This window comes from Heteronotia binoei, chromosome 6, assembly GCF_032191835.1.
Source record: "Heteronotia binoei isolate CCM8104 ecotype False Entrance Well chromosome 6, APGP_CSIRO_Hbin_v1, whole genome shotgun sequence".
Taxonomy (NCBI): Eukaryota; Metazoa; Chordata; class Lepidosauria; order Squamata; family Gekkonidae; genus Heteronotia; species Heteronotia binoei.
In genome coordinates, this window is record NC_083228.1 from 31,782,682 (window position 1) to 31,801,324 (window position 18,643).

The following is an 18,643-nucleotide window of genomic DNA, read 5'->3' on the forward strand; positions in this document are numbered from 1 at the left end:
AGAAATTCCATTACCTTGAGTTTGAGGTTCTGGTTTCTTCCCATTGTATGGCTATACATGGTCAAAATGGGGCCCAAGGAAGTTTTTCATGCCAGCCAATTTAAGTCCAGAGATGAGAGGCAATGCAAGAGAGTCCAGGAAGTGAGACCTTCCCTTTCAGGTCCAGAGAATATTTAACCTATCCCCGCCCCCACCCACACTTGCTGGGATGACAGGGAAAGGTGACCTGGCTATCCTTTTGATTGCCTCTCCTCTGGTAAAGGTGGGGTTTCTTTCTCCTTTGATTTCTTCACCAATAGGTCCAATGGACTGATTGCCAGCTTACATCCTAGTTACTAGCTCTGTGAACATTGGTTTCTTACACCAATCCTGCAAGGAAGGCAAGTACAGTGAACTGTAAGAGGAAACTGCAGCAGAGGGCCATTTGCCAAAGGCCAACCAACAGGCTACGAGCCACTGGTGAGCCTCTCCTGGATGAATCCATGTAATTCCTTAAGCCATCCATGCCCATCCCAGGATAGAGTCTGCTTTTTCCACTGCTGCTGCATGCTAAGTATATTCGCTCTCTAAGGCTGAACAAGAAAGGTGCCAGAGTGGGAAGCTGCATCAGAAAAGATCCACATTAAATAACTTCACATGACCAAGTTCAAGGCTAGCAGAGCAGATCAACAGACTGGCCAACCAGCTAGTCAGGCTGCAGTTGTAGTTTGTCGGTTGTCTGTTGACCAGTCAAACATACCTGACCAAGTACTAGTTTGATAAATAAACAGAGACATTGTGCTAATTACAAAACCATGGTCTCTCAGAAGATCCTTAGAAGTTCCCTGTTGGAAAGCTTTGTGGATCACTTTGAAACAACACATAGTGAAAATGTTGACTTCTGGGCACTTGTAATTTCTGCCACTGTGATGGTATTTACTTGCTTCTTTACAAATCCCAATTTCATGTTCAAAGATACTTGCAGATACAGCTAATGGCCAGTAGGGGAAGCTAGACTATACGACTTAACTGGGATATGACAATCAGAACTGCATGGGTGATCAAAATCCTGACAGTTCTTTTCTAAAGCAAACTAAAAAAAATGTATACAGGATTTCAAATGTATTTCAAATTCTTATGTAACCAACCTGAGTCTTTAGTTGGTGGGAGACTGGGGTGTAAACACATTCCAGACCCTATGCTTTAAACACGTTCCAATTTCACTTTGGTGTTTGTTGCAACTTCTAGGCTCTGACAAATTTCTTTTCTGGATATGAGATTTCTGCACTAAAGCTGCTGACCAAGATGCATGAATGCAGTTAATACAACGACCACTCCTATATCTATCACAATCTTGTGTCATGGATCAAAAATACCTGCACATGCACAGCATGTGTATGGCGCAATGAGGTACCATCTCTATCATCAGACCCTGGCCCATAACTATGAGATGTGACCAAGCCCTGCTTTTAGTACAGAACAGATTTTGGCCATCAGAAAAGTCTGAGAGTTTTTGTTATTGACATTTAAGTGTCTTTTTACATCTGCAGAAAACTGGCTAAAATTAGGGACGGAGCAGATTGCTGTTCTGGTTGAGCTACGAGATGGAACCACAGCTTCTGGATGGAGCAGACCCTGTCAATTTTCAACAACTTCAGATCCACATGAGAACTCCTTTGAGTTCCTGGGCTAGTGCAATTGCAAAAACTGAGCTGGAAGCCTGCCTTGCATCCAGGAGAAGGGAGCCCTTAGGAGAGAATAAAGTTGGTGCAGCCGCCCACACAGTGCTGGGCACTCTCCTATAGCAATGCTCTTCAGATCAGAGATCTTCCCTTCTTGGATGCAGGGCGTGACCCACATCCTAGGAGGAAAGGTCAACAAAAACCACTGTCCTTGCATCATGGAATAAGGACAGAAGTCATTTTGTCTTCCATGCTCTGTTCTGGAGTTTTAGCAAAGCAAAACCAAGGCTTCTGCCCATGTGTCTATGTTTCCAGCATTTTAGTTAACTGCTCCCAGTGATGTTAAAAAGTCAAAGCAACAGAATGTGACACCTCAAAGTGAACCTCTGTCAGAATGAGACATTAACTTGCATCAAAGACACAAGCTAGAGACTGAATTGTCATCGCAACCCTAACCAAGCCTTCGGTCATGCCAGGTCAACCCAAATGTTTGAAGTGGTGTTTTCATAGGTTTTGTTGTCCAACTTCACACAAGAAGTTGCATTAAGCATCATGCACTGCTGGCAGCTGTTGCTGCTGAGACCTAGTTTGGCAAGACTTTAGCTGTTCAGTTCCTCACCTTCTCACTATGAACACTGCTCACCTCATTTGAGGAGGACAACAAATTCCAACAACTGAATCCACCTCTCACTTTCTTTTTTTAGACTACTGAGCAAGTTCGAAAGCAGATCATTCCAGTTAAGACTGAGCAATAGACAAGTGATCTCTCAAGACCATAAAATAAAGCAGCACAATATTAGCAGAAATGAATGTTGGAATTAGCAGAAGCAATTGGGAATAAACTACCTTCTAATCAGATAGATGCAGGTGGGCAACCGTGTTGGTCTGAAGCAGCAGAACAAATTTTGAGCCCAGTGGCACCTTTAAGTCCAATAAAAGTTTATTCAAGGTGTGTGCAGGCACACTTCCTCAAATACAACAGATCTGAGGAAGCACGAAAGCTCATACCTTGGATAAAGTTTTGTTGGTCTTAAAAGATGCCACTGGACTCAAAATTTGTTCTACCTTCTCATTGTTCTTGTGGTGCAATAAGTTTTAAACACATGCATGAAGGGGAAAACAAAAATTATATACCCTTACATCAAACTACATACAAACAAAAAAATTCGTAATTACAGTGAGTACTTCATCCAAAACAGCAAGTTGGCTGATGTAGGAGGAGTCCACTCATCGCATTTATAAATACTCTGTGTTGGTCCACTCGATTCATACTACTCTATTGGCATGAAAGTGCTGCAGTAATGCTCCTTCTCAAGTTGCCACACAAAGGGGACATGGCACAGCTCTCCCACATGGTAGGTAACGTATACCCAGCCTGATACTGACGTGCTTCACACATACACACACACTGCTCCCAAAAACTCCTAGGCTTATTCTGCTTCAGAGCTGCAGAAAAGAGGGGTGCTGCTGCAGCTCCCACTGTCACATAAAAAACCAGCCTGAAACCTCCCTTGGTAAGTCTGTACCAATTACCTTTGAGGACCAGCTTATGGACATTCCACAGTATCAAGAGGTCAAGCTTTCCCCAGACTATAGCACTTGGAGGTGACATACATGGAAAACAAAACCACCTAACAGGAAATAAAACTGCACAACAGCTGAACTCACAAATCCGATCATTTCACAGGGACACTGCGGGTGGATTTTTTTTTCGGGGGGGGGGGGGGGCCTGGGTCATGGCAGAAGACTCACTGCTGATTATTCCCGCCCCCCTGGAATCTGAAGTGGTACAGTCCAGCAAAAGCTCTACCACTTGCTAAACTGTACTAACCGACACAAGGATGAGTGGCATAAAAAACACATTGAGAGGTCATACCTAAATCTTCAAGGCTCTCGCAGAGGCACTAAAACTAATCCCAAAACAGGAGGCATCCAGGCCCCTAACTAAAGGGTTGTCAGGGGGTTCCAAGCCCCTCCAATCAAACCCCTGTTCTACCTTTATGGCCCCTCCAATCAGCTGATTGGAGGGGCCATTTATTTATTTACTCATGAAAGTGTTGGCTTTAATTTTAGGCCCAAGGCATTCTGTAGGTCTTACTACTGTGTGAACATTCTACCCTACCCGTAGCTTCTCTATTTGCAATTTTTTAACACGTCAGTACAGCTGATGCTACTGTTCACTAAAAGGCAGCCAAATTAAACCTGCCTTGCTGTGTCAGATCTGAGAAGCTGGATGAAAGAAACGTTGTTCAGGAGCAACCGAACCAAGTGACACACTTAAGCATAAATAACTGGGGGCCCCACAAAAAAAAATGTCCCCCACTAAACGAAAATCCTGGCTTTGGGCCCCACCAAATGACAAATCCTGGCTACAGGCCTGGAGGCGCCCCCTGAAACGAAATGCCTTTTCGCTCTTCGGATGGCCTTCCTCCCAGCATCTCTGCTCCCTCAGCCAGGCCCAGATCCCCTCCCCCATCACCTTCCTCTCCCCTCCCCCCCCCCCCCCCGCCAATCGCGAGACCCGCGCTCTCCTCAGCGCCCCCCACCCCCTCAGGCCCGGCGGCTCGAAGGCCACCCAGCTCCCAACGGACGGCGGGGCGCTCTCACCTTCTGTATCCGCTTCAGCGCCATGGGGAGCCGGGGATGCGGGCGGGCCGGTGGAGGGAAGCTGTGAGGGGGGGAGGAGGAGGAGGAGGCGAAGACGACGACGGCGTTGGCTGCTCCAGGAGGGGGCCGGGCTCTCGCGGGGCGTGTTAAGGCCGGAGCCGAGGCGCCTCTTCGCTCCCGATCGATGGGTCTTTTGTTTCCGCTTCTACTTATAGACTGGACGCCCCGCCCACCGCCTTTCGCCGCCCGAAGGGCATCATGGGAGACGTAGTTTCCCGAGGGTCGTGGCGACCGCCGGACGCCCCCTGCAGCCTCGACGAGGCTCAAACTGCCGGCGATGTCGTTGGAGTCGCTGCGGGATTCGGCACCTGCCCAGAGCGCGGGAAAAGCTTGTGCCACAATTCAATCTGCTGAGAAGGTGACAGTTTGTTAGCGCAGCTGTTTAAACGTCCTTGATCTCCAACCAAACATGTTTGTCCACGCTAATAAGACATTTAAATTAGCAGATTTGTGAGAAAAAAAGATGCTTCACTTCTATATTATCTACTCAAGGTGATGAGTCTCTCCTCCTTCCCCTGATTAAAGTTGCACCCTCGGGGATGTATAAAACCCATATAGGTGAGATATGGCTGTCCTCTTTGTAGCTGACCGACTGTGCTAGTTTGTGCCTTCTTGGTGCTTTGTCAGCTGAGTTTAAGTCTAAGGAGTTAAGGCAGGATATAAATATTTTACATATTTAATTCATTTCTGCCCTGCCAGTTCTTCCCCACTAGGGATCCAAAGCAGCTTAACACACTTATCCCAATGAGTTAGCCTAGGTCAGGCAGGCTGTTACTGGGCCAAGGTGAACTTCCATGGCACAAATGGGCATTCAAACTCAAGTCTCTCAGACACTACTCGTTCAAAGTGTTTCATCACACAGGCTGTCTATATAAATGGCCATAAATAAGTTAAAGTAGATAATATGGACAGGTGAACTGATTCTAGATCGACCAATTTAGACTGTGTTCTAAAAAAATTAAGAGCATAGCTCTGTAAATAGCCTAAAGCTCATAGGTAGGAATAACTGGTTATTGCTTTAACTTGGGCTTTAAAACTGATTGTGCTTATTGTAATCTCACAGAGTGTAGGAAGCAGGGCTTCTTTTTCTGGAAAGAAGAGGTTCTGAAACTCTCGAGGGAAATGAAGGAGAAACACATAGGTGACGCTCATTAACTCTCAAACATTTTTTTGAGAATTATGTTTCCACAGAGAGGTTCTAGAACTCAATTCCGCTGCATTCCCCCAGGAAAAAAAGGGATCTTGGAGGTTCTGTAGTCCAGCCTCCTGCTCAGTGCAACTACAGCATCTCCAAAAGATGGCTGCCCAACCTCTGCTTAAAGACCTTCCATGAAGGCAAGTCCATCACATTCAAAAGCTACCTGTTCCACTGCTGAACATCTCTTACCATCAGGAAGTGTTTCGATGCAATCTATTGGAAGGGAACTTTCTGTCAACAGAAATCCAGCAAAAAACTCTCTCTGTCCAGCCACAAGGAAACCTAATTAGCAACCTTGCAAATGTCTTGTCTGAAACCACCACTATGGAAACCTAAAATGGAAAAGGAGCATGTATCATTTTTGAAGTACTTACTTGCTTTTCCCAGTAAGGAATTTCCTATATGAATTACTGGTAGTGTTACCAACCTGCAGGTGGCACCTGGATATCTCCTGCTTATTACAATTGATCTCCAGATGATCAAGGTCAGTTCCCTTGGAGCAAATGGCAGCTTCTGAGAGTGGACTCTATAACATCATACCCTGCTGAGGTCCCTCCCCTTTCACAAACCCCACCTTCCAAGGCCTCACTCCCCAAATCTCCAGGTATTTCCATATCCAGAGTTAGCAACCTTACTGATTGGTCCAATGAGCAGCATCAGTTGGAGCCAGTGACTCAGCAGTAGAGCATCTGCTTGGCATGAAGGTCTCAGATTTAGTGCCTGGCATCTAAAAAAAGATCAGGTAGTAGGCAATGTGGAAGACTTCTGCCTGAGTCCCTGGGAGTCGCTGCTAGTTGACCAGGCACAGAAAGCTGGTGGTGGGTGGTACATAAGCTTTGGGTAACAGCAGTAATTTCTTTTTGTTTCAAAAATAATAGATGCAGTGTTCACATAAAAGGTTGCTAGGGTTCCCAGCTCTGGGTTGGAAAATACCTGGAGATTTGGGGTGTGGAGCTGGAGGAGGGCAGGGTTTGGGGAGGGACATCAGTGGGGTATACCAAATGCCATAGCATCCACCTTCCAAAATGACAGGGGCATAACCAGGATTTTAAAAGTGAGGGTGAGGCACCCTTTACCATCCACCGCAGGGCTTGCAGCTTCTCAGAAGCTTTCTGGTATAGTGTTAAACGTTAGAGGCTCTGAAAGTGGCCAAGTTGAGACAGTCACCCCTAAATCTCTGGAGTCAAGAAGGGACTGCACCTTTCATGCAAGCAGGGGTTTCCTTCCAACTCCCTCTCCCCACCCCAGCACTTTACAGCCAGCAGCTCCATCCCCCCAGTCCATTCCATGTGGCTTCGTCCACCTCCCGCTTCTCCACCTCCCTTAGGATTGCCAAGTCCCTCTGCCACTGGGGCAGGGGACATGTTCTTTGCTTGCGTGGCAAGATGACGTCACCCAGAAGTGATGTCATTGTACCAGGGACTTTGCATGGGGACATTCTAGGACTCGCACTAAAACACCATGGCGTGATTCCTAGAGTGTCACACTGGAAACACTCTAGGACTCATTGTGAAACTCTATGGTACCATAGAGTTTTTAGCACGAGTTCTACAGCATCCCCGTGCAACATCCCTAGTGCAATGATGTCACTTCTGGGTGACATCATCGCGCTGGGGACAGCGCGCACCGATGGGGCTCTTTGGAGGCTCTGCTGGCAGGTTGGGGCCCTCCCAGGAAGGTGATCGCCTGCCCCTAGCAGGAGCTTACACAACAAAAAATGCAAGCTAGTGACCAATTTACTAAGTATATAGAAATCAGTCCAAATGTCCAAAACATGTATATTCAAGTCCCAATGTAGTGTAGTGACAAGCAAATCGATTAAGTACTTGTTTCTTTCCAGTCTTCATCAGACCTGGGACCAAGAAGTCACATACTGAGCTGTAGCCGATGTGAAATTGCTGCTGGAGATGCTCTGTGTCCCTCTTTTTTGAAAATTGTGTAAAGAATCTATATAATTGAATCAATATTGGTCCCAGGTTTGATGAAGACTGCAAAGAAACAAATACTCGATTGGCTTGTCACCACACTACTTTGGGACTTGAATATACATGTTTTGGACATTTGGACTGATTTCTATATACTTCTTATTAAATTGGTCACTAGCTTGCATTTTTTGTTGTGTAATCCATTATAGTGACCTCTCTCAGATTGTATTCCATTCCTAACAGGAGCTTGGCAGACCTAACCTCCCTCCTCTCCACCTGCTGCTTTTGCTGCTGTAGTACACTGTGCCCTGCTCAGCTCTCCCAGCTGCTGCTGATAACGCTTCACTGGCTCAGCTGTGGCAAAAAGGGAGGGGGGGGCACACTGCACCCCAGAGGGCCACCGGACATCAGCCCCTCCACCTGGAAGTCGGGAGCAGGGCTCCCACAGGCCCCACCCCCCATGTCTGTGGGTCTGCAAAGTGCTGTTTTTCTCCAGGAGATCTGTCACCTGGAGATCACTTGTAATAGTAGGAGATCTCTAGCCACCAGCTGGAGGCTGACAGTTCTATATGTTGCACCCATTTCCACTAATTCTCCCTTCAGGTCTTGAGACAGCCCTGCAAATAACGGTGGTGGTATTCAGTACTGGTATCACCACAACAAAACACAGGAAACAGGAAAAATCCAGCATAAATCCAGAACTGTACTGCCCATTGCCCATTTTAAGACTGCAGCAGTTATATTCTGTTTAGGTTGGATTGCCAGCCTCCAGGTGGGGCCTAGAGTCTTCCCCTTTTACAATTTATCTCCAGCTAGCAGAGATCAGCTCCCCTGAAAAAAATGGCCGCTTTGAAGGGAGGACTCTATGGCATTGTACTATGTTAAGGCCCCTCCCCAAACCCTATCTTCTCTCAGATCTGCCCCCAAAGTCCCCAGGTATTTTCTAACGCAGACCTGACAACTCTATGCTCAGGATGTGAACTGCTCCACTCAGTAGGGGGGGGGGGGAATCAGAGAGAACATTGTAATTGTAACCACTGCCCTGCATAAGTTTACTGTATGCTCCAATGTTAAATCAAGCTTTCTAAGTAATCCCTGCCTTTCTGACATGTGCCCTATAGGGTCTTGAATAAACGAGTCACACAATTCTCCAGTCACAAGTCTGCACAAATAACTTCAAAATAATCACATCCACTCTACACTGTCTTTTTCAGTCTGAATTCCTAGGAAGGGTTAGTGCCTTCCATATCTAATAGCTCTTCTAGATACGTAGCGCTCTCAAAAGTTAACCCACACACGTGGTTTTTCCTCATCAGTATTGTCATCCAAAATATGAAATATGTCTCTTTTTACCTGCCAATGGAGAAGCCATGCCGACTGAAGTCTTTTATCTGGCCCACCTACAGTGGAGCACAAACTGTTCTTTCTGTTCCTCGGCTGCCTTTAACTTCAAACAACAGCTTTCTGGGGGCTTCATAAAGATAACTATTTGCTGCTGCTTTACTTTCTTCTTGTGTTCTGACGTATAATATTTGTCATTACAGCCTTTGTAAAGTGATACCACAGGAGACAGAGAAGCAGAACAAAGAACTCAACCCTGTGCGCTGTTTATTATGACTGACCTGAAAAAGCCTCCTGCCCTATTTTAAATTTTCTGCTGGTAACCTGTGGAACTGTTTCCTTTCATAGACACATGCTCTGGATGCTTGGGTTCCTGCTATCACTACCGGTATCAAAAGGTAACTGATTCCTTATGTAGATTGAGCACCCATTCTCTTACTGATAACATAGGAAGCATATGCTACTGATACTCTTACTTTATTTTATTATTATTACAATCCAAGATCAGCAGTCAAAGATATCAACAATACATAATATGCACTGGATATATAAAATTTGTACAGAAAATGTAGTTAATAGTAATAAAATAATTAGAACAATCTCAGGGGTGTCAAATTCATTTTCTGCGATTAATTCATTTTTATGGGGCCAAGCCATGTGTGTCATAAAATTTCATGCCAGGTAGCAGTAGGGTTGCCAAGTCCAATTCAAGAAATATCTGGGGACTTTGGGGGTGGAGCCAGCAGACATTGGGGGTGGAGCCAAGAGTAAGGGTGTGACAAGCATAATTGAACTTCAAGGGAGTTCTGGCCATCACATTTAAAGGGACTGCACATCTTTTTAAATGCCTTCCTTCCATAGGAAATAATGAAGGATAGGGGCACCTTCTTTTGAGGCTCATAGAATTGGACCCCCTGGTCCAATCTTTTTGAAACTTGGGAGGTATTTTGGGGAGAGGCACTAGATGCTATACTGAAAATTTGGTGCCTCTATCTCAAAAAACAGGGCCCCCCAGAGCCCCCGATACCCGCAGATCAATTTCCCATCATTCCCTATGGGAATCTTTCATGGAGGTGCATAATGGCTGTGGGGGTGGGGCTTACCCCGCTGGCCAACTGGCTGGGGGAGGGGGGAAGCCTGTAAAACTGAGGGATCCCCCTCTGGGACCTGGGGATTGGGAAGCCTAGGTAGCAGAGATGTAAACTTTATAAAGGATACAGATAAACACAAACATTTTTAACTTTAAAAACAAACATGCTTAAAACTCTTGCGATATTTTGTTTAAAATGGAAAGGTGGGGAACAGTGGGATTTGGCAATGCAATTTTAAAAATAAAACATGAAGTGGCTGGGCACTGAAAGCTTCTCTCCCCTTCGGCCCCAGGTCTACTCAGATTGTTAATAGCTCTCCTGTGTAATATCCCCCTTTGGCTGTGGGCTTTTAGGTTAGAGTACTCACTAGGCACCAGTTCTTCATTCAGTATAGACAAGTGCGACCGGAGTGCGACTGAAGTGTCCGGCGGTATAACCGGATGGGCAGGCTGGGCCCACCAACCTCGTCAGCCTAAGAGAAGGAAAACTCTAACATCAAACCCGGGCAGATAGAGCTCGTTAATGTAACACCTACCACCTGGAGGACTCACTGCCGGCACACTGCGCTTCACCTAAAAAATTCCTCTGCGCAGGCCTGAAGGGCATATCCACACACACAACCCACAACGCATCAAGTCCTGCAGCGATAGGCAAGGGGCGAAACGGCAGGTGGAAGGTGCCACTGGAAGCCGCAGTCCCGATCCTGCATGTAGGCGGTTCAGGATATTGGTCGCCTGATGCTAACCCGGAGACGAAAGCATCTTTCGGCAGCACCCTGAACGACCAAGCAGCCTTATCTAGGGACAGCACTGCTTGCTCCACACGGAGAGGGGCCTAGAAAAGGTGGCCTAAACAAAGCTCGTCTCCCCCACCCCAGTTGGCTAGCCGCGGTCAACGGGCATCCTTACTTGCGGTCGAAAAATAACAACAAAGAAAAGGCATGCACCTGCCTCACAAAGTGTGCAAAGACTAAAGCTTGCGTGTTGGAACATCAGAACCATGCTTGACACAGTAGGCAGTGGTCGCCCTGAACGACGCTCTGCTCTAGTTGCCCACGAACTTCTCAGGTTGAATATCGACATAGCAGCTCTCAGTGAGGTCCGTTTCCCTGAGGAAGGTAGTCTTCAAGAACATGGTGCTGGCTATACCCTCTACTGGTCGGGTAAGTCAAAGGCTGAGAGCCGCCTTTCTGGCGTTGGCTTCATGGTCAGGAACTCCATTGCCTCCAAACTCGAAAACCTTCCAACAGGTCACTCAGATCGCATCATGTCCATGCGCCTCCCACTTCAAAACAAGCAGCATGCAACACTCTTCAGTGTGTATGCCCCAACCCTTCAAGCAGATCCTGCAGAAAAGAACAAGTTCTATGCTGATCTACGCAACCTCGTACGGAAGACCCCTACAGAGGACAAGGTGATCATCCTTGGCGACTTCAATGCCAGAGTAGGTAAAGACTCGGAAGCCTGGAAAGGAGTACTTGGCAAACACGGCATTGGCAACTGCAATGACAACGGGCGCCTCCTGCTAGAATTCTGCATGGAGCACCAGCTCACCATCACCAACACTATCTTCCAGCAGAAGAACAGTCTGAAGACAACCTGGATGCACCCACGGTCCAAGCATTGGCACCTTATCGACTACATTCTGGTGCGCCAGAGAGACCTTCGAGATGTCTTACACACCCGAGTAATGCCCAGCGCAGAATGTCATACGGATCATCGTCTTGTACGCTGCAATCTCCGTCTTCACTTTAAACCCACACCCAGGAGAGGAGGTATCCCTCGGAGGAAGTTTCAGGTTGGCAGCCTCCAGTCAGCCGAAGTTAAAGCTGCCTTCCGGGCAAAACTCCAGTCAAGAATTGAGGACCTCAGTTGCCCCACAGACCCTTCTCCAGAAGCACTCTGGGAACACCTAAAAACTACCGTCCTGCAGATCTCTGAAGAAGTCCTCGGGTTCTCCACAAGGAAGAACAAGGACTGGTTTGATGAGAATAATCAAGAGATCCAAGAATTACTGGCAAAAAAGAGATCTGCCTACCAAGCACATCTTGCTCAGCCCTCCTGTCCTGGGAAAAAAGCAACCTTTCGCGCTGCATGTAGCAACCTCCAGCGCAAGCTTCGAGGCATTCAGAACGAGTGGTGGACCAAGCTTGCAGAGAGAACCCAGCTGTGTGCAGACACTGGTGATTTAAGAGGGTTCTACGAAGCCCTGAAGGCAGTATATGGTCCATCATATCAGGCTCAGAGTCCCTTGCATAGTGCAGACGGCCAAGTGCTCCTCACAGACAAGGCATCCATATTGAACCGGTGGTCGGAGTATTTTCAGGTTCTCTTCAGTGCCAACCGCGTAGTTCAAGATTCAGCAATCCACCTCACCCCACTTCAACCGGTGAAAACAGAGTTGGATGAGATCCCCACCCTAGAAGAGACTGTTAAAGCCATCAAGCAACTGAAAAGTGGCAAGGCAGCAGGAGTTGATGGAATTCCACCAGAGATCTGGAAGCATGGGGGCACAGTACTACATAGCTCACTTCACAAAGTACTTGTCACCTGCTGGGAACAAGGCAAATTACCACAGGACTTTCGCGATGCAATCATCATCACCCTATACAAGAACAAAGGGGAAAAGTCAGACTGCTCCAACTACCGGGGGATAACCCTGCTCTCCATCGCAGGCAAAATCCTTGCCAGAATACTCCTGAACAGACTGGTGCCCACCATTGCAGAAGAAGAGAGCCAGTGCGGCTTCAGAGCTAACAGGAGCACCACCGACATGGTATTTGTTCTCAGGCAGCTCCAAGAGAAATGCAGGGAACAGAACAAGGCTCTGTATGTGACTTTTGTCGACCTTACCAAAGCTTTCGATACCGTTAGCAGGAAAGGCCTGTGGCAAATCTTGGAACGTTTAGGATGTCCCCCAAGGTTCCTCAGCATGATCATCCAGCTACACGAAGACCAGCGAGGCCAAGTCAGACACTGCAACGACCTCTCAGAGCCCTTCTCAATAGGCACAGGTGTAAAGCAAGGCTGCGTTCTCGCACCAACTCTCTTTACGATCTTCTTTAGCATGATGCTTCAAAGAGCCGCAGTAGATCTAGATGAGGACGATGGTGTCTACATCCGCTATCGCACCGATGGCAGCCTGTTCAACCTGAGGCGACTAAAGGCACACTCCAAGACAATGGAAAAACTCATCCGAGAGCTACTGTTTGCTGATGATGCTGCACTCGTCTCCCACTCGGTATCAGCTCTGCAGCATATGACGTCCTGCTTTGCAGAGGCTGCCAAGCTATTCGGCCTAGAAGTTAGTCTGAAGAAGACAGAAGTTCTCCACCAGCCTGCACCCCAGGAAGATTATCACCCTCCCTGCATCACTGTGGGTGAATCAGTTCTGAAGACAGTCCAGCAGTTCAGCTACCTGGGGTGCATCATCTCCTCAGATGCCAAGATCGACAAGGAGATTGACAACAGGCTGGCAAAGGCAAACGGTGCATTTGGCCGACTGCACAAAAGAGTGTGGAGCAACAAGCATCTGAAAAAAGGCACAAAGATCAATGTTTACAAAGCGGTTGTGATGACAACCCTCATCTATGGCTCCGAATCGTGGGTTTTATACCATCATCACCTGCGACTCCTTGAGCGCTTTCATCAGCGCTGCTTTCGCACCATCCTCAACATCCACTGGAGTGACTTTGTGACCAACACTGAAGTCCTCAAGCGGGCAGAGGTTACCAGCATCGAGGCACTGCTGTTGAAGACGCAGCTGCGCTGGGCAGGGCATATTTCTAGGATGGAAAACCACCGCCTTCCCAAGATTGCCCTGTATGGCGAACTCTCCACCGGCCATCGAAATAGAGGGGCACCAAAGAAGAGGTACAAGGACTCCTTGAAGAAATCCCTTAGCACCTGTCACATCAACCATCACCAGTGGTCTGACCTAGCCTCAGATCGCAAAGCATGGAGGCACACTATCCACCAGGCTGTCTCTTCCTTTGAGAATACACGCATAGCTGGTCTTGAGGACAAAAGGAGATTGAGGAAGAATCGCACTGCTACAGGACCAACCCTAAATCAGACTTTTCCCTGCAGCCGCTGTGGCCGGACCTGCCTGTCCCACATTGGTCTTGTCAGCCACCAGCGAGCCTGCAGCAAACGTGGACTATTGCACCCTTCTTAAATCTTCGTTCGCGAAGCCAAGCCGAGAGAGAGATAGACAAGTTGGCTCAAAGCATCAACCCTTTATTTGCAAGTAGCTTCAACTGGCCATAAACTCTGCAAAAAGTGAAACTGCCTTACTTCCAGTCCATTGAAATACATTGCAGCACAATGTTGCAAGGAAAACACCCAGAGACCTTGATGGAAAATCCTTTCTGTGTTTCCTTACAGCTTTGGAAGCCCAAAAGTCAGCAAAGACAAGGCAGAAGGAGCTGGGAACCTCATAGATGCAGCAGGCCTGATTGAAGCTCTGGGCAGGCCAGGTGTGGCTCACAGGCTGGGAGTTTGACAGCCCTGCACTAGACTGTGTTCTTTTGCCTAGTTAAACTTTTTTTACTCTTACTAATGTTCATGTATTTATTGTCCAGAGTATGCTGAACAGGAGACATGGGTACAGACCAAGAAAGCCCAGTTTGTGGCTCACAAATCAGCTGGCCCTGAAATGAACCTCTAAGCAAAAAAGCTGCCTGAGCTGAACCAGTTCGGGTCCCCCTTGCATTGATTGCCACCCCCAACATGACCATGTCACTTCTGAGTAACATGGGCTAATCAGGAGTGGCACCCAATTCCCTAGGAAGTAGTGTGCACACGTGAGGGGGCCGGACACTTGAATCGAACAGAAGCTTGGTGATTGTTCAGGGAAGGTGCCTTACCCAGTCCTCAGTTCAGGGTTTGCAAATGGGGCAAAGTCCAGCCTAAATTTTGGCTCGGTTTGCCCATCCCTACTGAACAGTATAATGAATACAAGAGCAGTACAGCCAGCATAAACTAAATCCAAAACACATTTACAATGCAATCCTAAACAGAGTTATTGTCAAAGGACATTAAAAGCAAAGTCCCATTTAAAGTGGCAGGTTAGGTAAGACAAAACCAAAAGGTTAACACATGAATCCACACACACCAGAATATCACTGCCACCAGCCCTTTACTACCCGGCCAGCTAGCGACCGAGGGATAAAGGCCCTAGCCCTAGCCCTCCTGGGTCTAAGAACAAGAAAATCACTTTGGGAAGGTAAGATACTTACAAGATGAGTTCCAGAAAACTATTACTCTGGTAGCTGTAGCCAGAACAGGCTGAAGTGCTAATTTAGATTAAAGCCTCAGCACCCCCAAAACAACACAAAATTTAAGTGAAATTATAGAATTGTGCAGGAAAATTCAGTAAAAGAGCAGTAAATAGGATAAAAATAACAAAGCTATAAATGCTTGCCTTACAACAGACACCCTGTGAAGTAGGTGGGTCTGAGAGAGTTCTTTCAAGAACTGCTCTTGAGAGAACAGCTCTGAGAGAACTGTGACTGACCCAAGATCACCTAGCAGCTGCATATGGAGGTGTGGGGAATCAAACCTGGTTCTCCAGATTAGACTCTGCAGTTCTTAGGCACCACATCAAACTGCTTCATCAGATACATTTGCTAACTAGTTAACAACCAATGAAATAAATTTGCCAATTAAACCAAATGCTCTACAGTTGCATCAAGTCCAATTAAGCAAACACCTTCTCAGTCCCATGAGCTTGGGGGCACTAGAGATGCAATGAACCTCCCAGATTCTTGTGACCTTGCAACTGTCAGGCCTAATGGTCTGACTGGCACCTGGCTTACCTCCAATCTCCTTTATATCTTAGAAGAAGAAGATGATGATATTGGATTTATATCCCGCCCTCCACTCCGAAGAGTCTCAGAGCGGCTCACAATCTCCTTTACCTTCCTCCCCCACAACAGACATCCTGTGAGGTGGGTGGGGCTGAGAGGGCTCTCACAGCAGCTGCCCTTTCAAGTACAACCTCTGCCAGAGCTATGGCTGACCCAAGGCCATGCTAGCAGGTGCAAGTGGAAGAGTGGGGAATCAAACCTGGTTCTCCCAGATAAGAGTCTGCACACTTAACCACTACACCAAACTGTTTGAAGCTACAATCAGCATGACCAAAGTTCTCAGAGGCAAAAACTTCCATATTATTCTTACTAGGCCTCAGTGTGAACCGGCTTGAATTTAGCAAGAAACTACTTAAAGGAACCAGTTTCTTGACTGTTATATCCTTTCAAAGTACACCAAAGTCAATTGATTTAGAAGGTGTAACTCAGTTTAGGACTGCACTGTTACCCAAGTACCTGTGCTTAGGAATACAATCAGTGTATTATATTTAGCAGCATACAAGCTTATTTTAGGTCTGCAATTCATCATGCTGAATGCAATCCATCAGCGAGGATGCCTTGAGGATTTAGGGAGGACCTCAGAGGGATATAATGCCATGGAGTTTGCCCTAAGCTTGCCAGGCCCAGGTTCTCCCCAGAAATTATGGCTATCCTCTCCATGAAACACTGTAAAATCTATGGTTTCACCACAGATTTCCCAGTGATTCCTAGAGAGGCATGACATCACTTTCACTTTTCCTCCAAAGTGACATCAAATCATCAGCCAGACAAACATTTTAAAATTCTATTTTTCTCCTGCGGCCCAAACCTGATTCCCTCCTCCCCTCCCCAATTTTCCTCAGAAGTGCCACCAAAAAGAAACCTGAGCTGTGTGGCTGATCCTAGTCTACCCTCGAAAGCAGCTTTTTTTTTTTTTTTTGGCAGAACTGAGGTGTGTAGTCTGAAAATTAGTTGCAATTCCAGAACATTTCCAGGCACCATCTTGAGGCTGCCAATTCTACATACCAGCCATGCACTGTGCCCTGATAACCCTGATTTTGTAGACACGTGCAGGGCTTTTTGGGGGGCAGGAACTCCATTGTATATTAGGCCACACCCCCTGATGTCGCCAGTCCTCCTGGAGTTTACAGTAGGCCCTGTACTAAGAGCCCTGTAAGCTCTTGGAGGATTGGCTACACCAGGGGTGTATGGCCTAATATGCCTTGGATATAGATTTTGGTGTGTGTATGGTTTTTTTGTATTTATATGTGTGTTTGTGCATGTGTACCTGGAAGTCATGGTGACCTCTGGTGACTGATCCCTACTGGGGACCAGGAGGATATTCAAGGAGTTGGCTGAATAAAGCCTTCCCCTGCCTCCCAACTGCTGGTGTTCCAAAGAGGTCTCCCATTCAAGCCAGAGTTGACCCTGCTTAGCTTCTGACGAGATCAAGCTTGCCTAGGCTACCCAGGTCAGGGCAGTAAAATGTATTGAGCCTCAGACAAGTAGCCTCCCTCCCTTCAGCTTGGTAACCGCAAGTGTGTGAGATAGACAGGATCAAGGTAAGCTCACCACCCGACAGGATCAAGGTAAGCTCACCACCCGATCCTTCTTTCAAATAAACACTCCTTATTCAGTATTAGTAGAAAAATTAATAAGAAATGCATCCTAGTAAGCAGCAACAAAAAGCAGATTTAATTTAATACATGATGTGGATGGTGCAGTCCTAGAAGTAAGCCATGTTAAATACACTTACTCCCATTTTCTTGGGAGTAAGCCCTGGCTGTTGCATATATTTGATTAAGATTCTGAGACTTATTTAGGATTGTGCTTAGATGGAGAAAGTGTAAGAACTCTGCTGAGAAATCCTATGTTAATTGGACTTACTCCTAGGAAGCTGTTTTTAGGATTGTACTGGTAGGTACAATTATTAGTATTATCAACTGAACTACAACTGATGTAGTCACCCAGTGAGCTTCTGGGTCAGAGCAGGGATTTAAATCTAGGTCTTCTAGATCCTGAGCTGACAGTGTAACCAAATAATATCACTTGGCAAGTTCCATCCCATTAAGCCTGCATTCAAGAAACAGGACATTTCTTTCAGGAAGTCAGCCCTACTAAGCGTACTACTGAATATGGAATAAAGCAGGAGTCAAGATGTGCCTTTAAGACTAACCAAGTTTTATTTAGAACGTAAGTTTTCGTGTGCTCTCTAAGCACCCCCCTTTAATAGAGGCCTAATGTGTGGAGATAGGAAGTTGAATCTTTTCATGGCCTAGTAATAGCATCCCATTAAAAAGCTAAATGTAGTCCCCTATGCAAGCACCAGTCGTTACCGACCCAGGAGGTGACATCACATCATGACATTTTCTTAGCAGACTTTTTACGGGGTGGTTTGCCATTGCCTTCCCCAGTCATTTACACTTTCCCCCCAGCAAGCTGGGGACTCATTTTACCGACTTCGGAAGGATGGAAGGCTGAGTCAACTTTAAGCCTCCATTATTAAAGCGTCAGGCTTTCTACCACCCCAGCACCAAGGTGTTTGGCAGCTCTAAATTATCGCTAAAGTAAGCTCCAACCAAATATCACTGAGGACTGACAAGTGAGTTCATAAAGGCCACAATCCTAGAAAACTTTCCCAGGAGTAAGCCACATCGAATAAAACAGGACTTGCTTCTAAGTAGATCTTAGCCTTGCTCTCAAAATACAGATCCCCCCCTTTAAAATCCAGATTAAACAAAAACAAAACACCACCAAACGCATTCGACCCTCTTTCTTCCATTCCTTACAGAACATTTTCACGTGGAGTGGATCTTGCTCTACTGAAGCTAAGAAAATATGCAATTCATTTGGTCCACAGGCCTGAGCAATATGCATTCGGAAGGAAATCCCGAAATAAACCGCGATTATTT

At 46.7% G+C, this 18,643-nt stretch overlaps 1 protein-coding gene across 4 annotated transcripts in view; it reads right to left on the reverse strand.

The window, feature by feature from the left end:
• The window catches only part of UBE2D1 (ubiquitin conjugating enzyme E2 D1), a 55,793-nt gene extending 37,160 nt beyond the window's left edge, over positions 1-18,633 (reverse strand). Inside the window, exons 1-3 of one of the 4 annotated variants that reach the window (XM_060241233.1) lie at positions 18,521-18,633; positions 5,716-5,858; positions 4,269-4,678 (exon numbers count right to left, since the gene is read on the reverse strand). In XM_060241233.1, coding sequence (XP_060097216.1) covers positions 4,269-4,292 — 24 coding nt within the window. In that variant the 5' untranslated portion in view covers positions 4,293-4,678; positions 5,716-5,858; positions 18,521-18,633. Of the gene's footprint in view, positions 1-4,268; positions 4,679-5,715; positions 5,859-15,445; positions 15,506-18,520 lie in introns of those variants that run through there. The other 3 variants (XM_060241232.1, XM_060241234.1, XM_060241236.1) reach the window with 3 other exon arrangements.
• Between the last annotated feature and the right edge of the window lie 10 nt (positions 18,634-18,643).